The sequence below is a fragment of the Nymphaea colorata genome, chromosome 1 (genome assembly GCF_008831285.2).
Source record: "Nymphaea colorata isolate Beijing-Zhang1983 chromosome 1, ASM883128v2, whole genome shotgun sequence".
NCBI lineage: Eukaryota > Viridiplantae > Streptophyta > Magnoliopsida > Nymphaeales > Nymphaeaceae > Nymphaea > Nymphaea colorata.
The window spans coordinates 37,295,675-37,302,296 of NC_045138.2; the positions used below are offsets into that span (position 1 = coordinate 37,295,675).

The 6,622-nt window shown below is 39.1% G+C and overlaps 1 protein-coding gene across 1 annotated transcript; it reads left to right on the forward strand.

The window, feature by feature from the left end:
* The first annotated feature begins 3,783 nt into the window (after positions 1 to 3,783).
* LOC116252660 (trans-resveratrol di-O-methyltransferase-like) lies at positions 3,784 to 6,388 on the forward strand. Its single transcript, XM_031627082.2, has 2 exons — positions 3,784 to 4,647; positions 5,909 to 6,388. The coding sequence occupies exons 1-2, from the start codon at positions 3,853 to 3,855 to the stop codon at positions 6,200 to 6,202; spliced, it is 1,089 nt and encodes a 362-aa protein (XP_031482942.1). The 5' UTR covers positions 3,784 to 3,852; the 3' UTR covers positions 6,203 to 6,388.
* Positions 6,389 to 6,622: the final 234 nt, after the last annotated feature.

A 6,622-nucleotide genomic window follows, 5' to 3' on the forward strand; every position in this document is an offset into this window, starting at 1 on the left:
TCTATGGCACTTCATTCACAGTTTTTGACTTTGTTTCTGCATCATTAAAAGGCAATGAATGCTATTACAAAATGTCATTATTAACTTTTATGCCTCACTTCTCGTACCACTATTGATATTTTATAACTATTTGCAAATGCCACTAAAGGCCTTTTAGAAACATCATTAAAAATCTTTAGTTCTTATAACATAGCAAGTCAAATGCACTAAAGGGGGAACTTTTTCTTGGCAATATAAAAATTAATGTCATTAAAATAAGATTTTGGTACATATGAATGTGTAAATACAATAAGCAAAACAAATAATACATTGAAATTTTCCTTTATATATATTGATAATGTTTCTACTTTCAACAATCAAATGTTAAATATAATCACATTAGTTCACGTATTGTGTAAGAAAAGGACATGATGTTCAGTTCAAATGCATATATAAGCTTCAAAAATTAAATATTTTTCTTAACAAACACCCCCATAATCATCATTTTTTTTGAAGCTTGTACGAAAAGGTCCAGACTGTATTTGTTTATTTACCTACCTATTTTGATTGGGAAGGTGTGGTAACTAAGCTTGTGTGTTTTGACTGGTAATGTGAAAAGTCCATCATCTAATTTTATCGCCCCTTCTGAGGCACTTGATTCTTTTTGGGTGCTAGGAATATTTGAAAATCAAGAATAGCTAAGTTGGTTGCATCTATTCCTTAAATGTTAGGGCATGCATCTCCTGATGAGGAACATATATGATGTTTTTTCATGTACCTTTTTTTGGTCATGATGTTTGTAACTCACTTATTTCTTGTTGTCTATAGCTAGAAATGGGTCTTTCGAATACTTACAGTAGTTAACCCGCGATTCACCTTTGTACATTTACCAGGCTACCCTGTCAGGGCATCAGGTCATGTATCAGCAACTAGCCGCCTGGATGGTTCACGGACTTCTTCACGATCAATATGGAAAAATTTTTATTTGGAGGTATTGTTCTTTTCTACAGATAGTTGAACAATCACTAGGCTTGACAATTTTTCTTTGCCCGTCTTTCCAATTGCTCAACTGAAAACTAAACGTTCAACACCTTGTGTCAGCATCTTGGACTGTTTTTGCCAATTCGAAAATTGAAGTGCCTGATATGTAAGTGCATTTTGCATGCATCTTTGACAAGTTGGAATTCAGGATTCCATGTTTTCTTGGTATATTTCCTCGACCTTCAGAGACAAAACATTGGTTGCTGCATCGGACTATTGGTTTTATAATCTTCATTTGCAATTTGAAGTGTTGAAATTTCAAATCATGTGAGAAAGGACTTTTGATTATGTCTTTGCATAATTTTGGTTTCCTTTCTGCTTTCTTGTCTCTTTGACGGGCTTCTATCTTTTAAATCCTTAAATTATTCAAGCTTCTTAATTTTGCCTCTATTTCATTGACTTCTTAAGCAAGTCATTGCAATATTGTCCATTATACTAAATATTGAAAAGGCTTTGTTTTCTCAAAGCAGCCAACCTTTGATGGTGATTGTTTCTGTTTTAACCTAGATACAACTGAACAAACTTTTTCTTCAGATGGGCGATGACATTGAAACAGTTTTGCTTTCTCGTTCAAACACACATATTTTTGCAATATTTTTCTGTTGTACTTTTTACCTATTTGAGACATTCATCAAGGGTTGTTTACTTCTTGAAGATTGTTCTGCTTGCCTACCTTTTGCAAATGGAAATGTGATAAAACTATTTTTATTTTGTATGTTTTGGTGCATCAACTTGTTATATATCATGTCTTAAGCCACTATGCACCATGCTTCACAGTGCAGGTTGTGTGACCAGAACACACCCATATGCGGGTTGCTGAATCCATACTTTTCTCTGGGGAGGCAATAAGGGTTCTAAGGAACCCTTGTCGTGCTTTCAGGTGTGAGGCTGATGTTTTTCATCATGGAGTTCGAAGAGGATCCAACAGATATCAGTGACTGTTTGGATGCTTTCCTTAAGAGGAGCCTTGTATTGACATTGATTTGTTGGGGAAGAATTTCTCTCTCAATCTGAAGCGGATAAAATTGTTGGTATGCTTCAAGAATTAAAGGTACCCACAATCCATCTTTGTTTTCCTTCACATGTTAGTGTTGTTTGAATGCAACATGCTCTCCTTAATATATTGTGAATTATATGTGTGAATTAGGCTTTATGATAGACAAATGAAAAAAGTTACAGTTTGTCAGTTGCTTTTCTTGTTCATACTGATTTAGATATCTTGCATGAGTTTCCCGAGTTTGATAAGAGGTCGTTTAAACATGCTCTTGACTCCATTCACATGATAGCAGCTGGTCATCGATGGCAGGTGGGGGCTGTTAGCAATATAATCGTTTACACACACACACACACACACACACAAAGCTCATGAACAAGCTAAAGCTGCTCTTTTAACTATTCATTTTCCTCCCACTCCAGCTTGTGAAATTATTACAAAATAAAGTGGGGGGTTGAGACAATATAAAGGGGGTGTTTGGATGACATCCTCTTAAAACCAAGTTTTGTTAAGCTTGGTTTTCTAAACCAGGTTGTAAACCTGGTTTGTTTGTTTGGATGACAGTAGAAAACCACGTTTTTACCAATTTGAACCTGTTTGGTTTCACTATTATATGTTTACTCTTTGAGCTAACAGCTCCATTCTTCATAAAAGATATTGCTGCCTGATTATCACAGTATAGTTGAACTGGTTCATGAACAAGATCTAATTTCAAGTCTTTCAAGAACTGATTTATCCAGACAGTAAAAGTAATTGCAACATTATATGCTACATACTCTACTTTCTGAGTGTGCTGAGCAATACATCCCTGTTTCAGCAATATCTTTTATGAAGAATGGAGCTATTACCTCAAAGAATAAACATATAATAGTGAAATACCAATATGTTCATGAAATGATAGAGAAAAATGAAATCTCAGTTGATAATTTGTCTACCAATGATATGGTAGCTGATCTCTTAACTAAGGTTATATCTGAAGACTTATTTTCAAAACATGTAGCCCATATGAGGCTAAGATATATTTGAAAGGTTGCGAAAGAAAAACGATTGAATGGAAAACCTCGCTGTAAATCTTGGATAAAGTTTGGGTTACGATAGATAAACTAATTACGAAAAACCAAGTAACTAGTTAAATGAAGAAAACCCACATATAGTAGAAGCAAACTGGTGGTCTCATGGTCAAGTGAGAGATGTTGGATAGTGGCTATTGAGCCTTATCTGGATATCTCGAGATTTACTCAAAACTTCTCACGAGATAAAGTTCATCTTTATCTCAACATTTTGTTAAAAAATCTCTCACGTTAATCGCTGCTGGGATTTGGGGAAAACCTAAGGGCTGGCTATTTATACCCTGCAATGCTTAATGTTTAATCACTCTCTAGAAGAGGATCGTGAGGAGCCTCTTAAAAGGAAACCCCTAAATCTGACTTACTCTTCTTCTTCTGCCTCTTCCTCTTGCTTTGCTGTTTTATACAGGAGACCGTCACTAGGAGACAATCGCTACTTCTTCACTTGAACACTGGAGCCGCTGGTGAACTTACTGCACAGGCGACGACTGCCGCTGTGAATTCAATTGCTCCAACGGCACATGCGACATGAATGTCGTCGTTGGAATATTAATGCATTCATGCATCAATTGCTCCAACAGCATTCAAGCTACATGAATGCCGTCATTGGAATATTAATGCATTCATGCATGTCGTTCAAAGTTGCATCTGCCCACTCTGTCCTACATTAAAATAAATTGACCTCTCAAGAACTCGTGAACTTGTTGATTTCAAGCTGCAGTTTCACAATTCCTTTGAGATTCTTTCCTTCCTTTTCCTTGCACTAGAGCGATGGAAGAGAAGATGAATGTCCAAGAGCAGGGGACTATGGAGCAGGCATCACAAGCCCACCTTCAGAACCTTTTCAACTCCTACATGAAATCCTACTCAGTCAAGGCCGCCCTCGAGCTCGGCATAGCAGACGTCATCCACAGCCATGGCCAGCCCCTCACCGCCCCTCAGTTGGCCGCCAAGATCCCCATCAGCTCCTCCGTCGACGTCTCGCGCCTCGATCGCCTGATGCGCTTGCTGGTGCACACCGGCGTGTTCGCCGAGGAGAAAAGTCTGGCCGGTGAAGAAGGGGAGGAAGTTTTGTATGGATTGACGCCAGTGTCTAAACTGATGCTAAGGGACAGCCCGGTTAGTATGTCGCCGCTTGTAATGCTGGGCGTCCATCCCTTGTTTGTCTCTGCGTGGGACAATTTGGCAGCTTGGTTCCGATCAACGGAGGGTTACCCTACAGCCTTTGAGGCGAAGCACGGGGAACCATTGTGGATCAAGGCGAGCCACGATCCTGCGCTTAACAAGCTATTCAATGAGTCCATGTCTAGCCTTTCCAAACTGCTTATGGGTAGCATGGTTGAAAGGTGTGGCGAAGTGTTCAAGGGTGTGAGCTCGCTTGTGGATGTTGGGGGCGGGGATGGCACCGTGGCTGGGCTCATAGCCGATGCCTTCCCGCACATCAAGTGCATGCTGTTGGACTTACCTCACGTTGTCGCTTCATCATCACTGCAAATACCTAACGTTGTCGCCATTGGAGGTGATATGTTCGAGTCTGTACCACCAGCTGATGCAGTCCTTCTCAAGGTAATATAGATTTATTTGCACACCAGTTCACTTGTTGAATCTTTTTGAAGGCCAACCCCAAATACTGATCTTCAGGCGTCCTTCAACGTATTTATCTCAGTCGAGGTGTTCGATAATCTTGAACTCACGATTTGAGAAGGTCACCCAGCTAGTTGATCGCATATGTGTTGTGCATTCAAACTACTTGCCCCCAATAATAATAGTTCTTTTTAAGAATTAATGGTGGTCATAACTTCCTTAAGTTTGATTTAGACATCTGAAGAAATGCAGTCCTCCTCAAGGTAATATGGATCAGCACACCAGTTCACTTGTTGAATCCTTCTGAAGGCCAAACCCCAAATACTGAGCTTCAGGCGTCCTTCAACTTGTTTATCTCAGTATGCCCACGAGGTGTTCGATAATCTAGAACTCACGATTTGAGAAGGTCACCTAGCTAGTTGATCGCATGTGTGTTGTGCATTAAAACTACTTAGTCCCAATAATAATTGTTCATTTAAGAATTAATGGTGGTCATAATTTCCTTGAGTTTGATTTAGACATCTGAAATTTGAAGATTTTTTCTCTGCGACACTTTCCAAGGCTCTTCAGCAGTTGGATGTCAAAGAAATGCTCAAAAGTTGCTCCATCTCCGAAATTTCGAAATAATCTGAAATCACTTTATTTCGAAGCTCCATAAATTGAATTGGATTGTTTGTTTTTTTTTTTTTCAAACATATATGTTTGGCCCATCCAAGCTCGTCCTTGAAATAAGAAAACAAAATTTTAGCCACACACAGAGATGCAGAGGGTGAGGGAGGATTCCAATCTGTAGGAAATGGCAGACATTAAGTATGTTGTTTGGTAGCTACCAGTGACAGGAAGCGTTGTTTAAGTAGAAGCTTGCTCAAAAGTTACTCCATCTCCACAATAATCTAAAATTACTTTATTTCGAAGCTCCATAAAATTGAATTGGATATGATCAAATTTCTATGATTTTTTTCAACATATATGTTTGGCCCATCCAAGTTCGTCCCTGAAATAAGAATAAAAAAAATTTAGCCACACACACGGATGGAGAGGGAGAGGGAGTATTCCAATCTGTAGGAAATGGCAGACATTGAGTATGTTGCTTGGTAGCTACCAGTGACAGGAAGCATTGTTTAAGTAGAAGTTTGCTTGCCGAGGCGCAACAGAAGATAGGAAAACCTTTTTACAGAAGAAAAGAATGCACCCTTCATTTTGATTGTCTGAGTATGATGTCCCTATTATTTTCTGTTTGAAGGCTATTATGCATAATTGGGATGACGACAATTGCGTGAGGATATTGACACGGTGCAAGGAGGCGATCCCAAATCCAGGAGGAAAGGTCCTCATTGTGGACATAGTAAGCAAGAAATGGGCTGATCAAGTGTTTAATGAAATGCAACTGATCCATGATCTCATTATGATGGTATTCTTCGAGGGCAAGGAGCGCAATGAAGAGGACTGGAAGAAGCTGATTATTGATGCTAGCTTCTCCAGCTACAAAATAGTGACCACCGTGGGCGTGTACTCTCTAATAGAGATCTTCCCTTAATTGGGAGTTCAGATCAGCTCACTGTGTTGTTGTTTGTGTTGTAGCTTGTTAATTTGGAACACCTCAATGGCCTCATTTCCAGGCCCAATAGCTTTAGCCTTTGGCTTGGAACAAACATTGAATAATTTCAATCGACTTGGTAAACCCACCAAGACATTAATAATACTTTGCTTTTCATTTGTTCTACCTTGCTGTAGTGGCCACACTTCACTTACCCGGTGGCTTCCCTTATCCTCTTGCTTGCCCATCTTACACAATTTCATTTGGTGGATTAAAAGCAGAAACTGGTGACTCGATGTTTGACATCACATTGCTTTTCTTCTTGAATAAGACGGGACTAAGTATTTGCCACAATGGGTGTGAGTTCCACAAGCAATACAATATTTGGGTTCTAACATGCATGGTTATAACAATCATGTA

What these genes read in the sequence shown, in the direction of transcription:
- LOC116252660 (XM_031627082.2), top strand. Translation starts at nt 3,853, where the DNA reads ATGGAAGAGAAGATGAATGTCCAAGAGCAGGGGACTATGGAGCAGGCA. An exon ending in CTGATGCAGTCCTTCTCAAG is followed by an intron (nt 4,648 to 5,908) that starts GTAATATAGATT and finishes TTCTGTTTGAAG; the next exon opens with GCTATTATGCATAATTGGGA.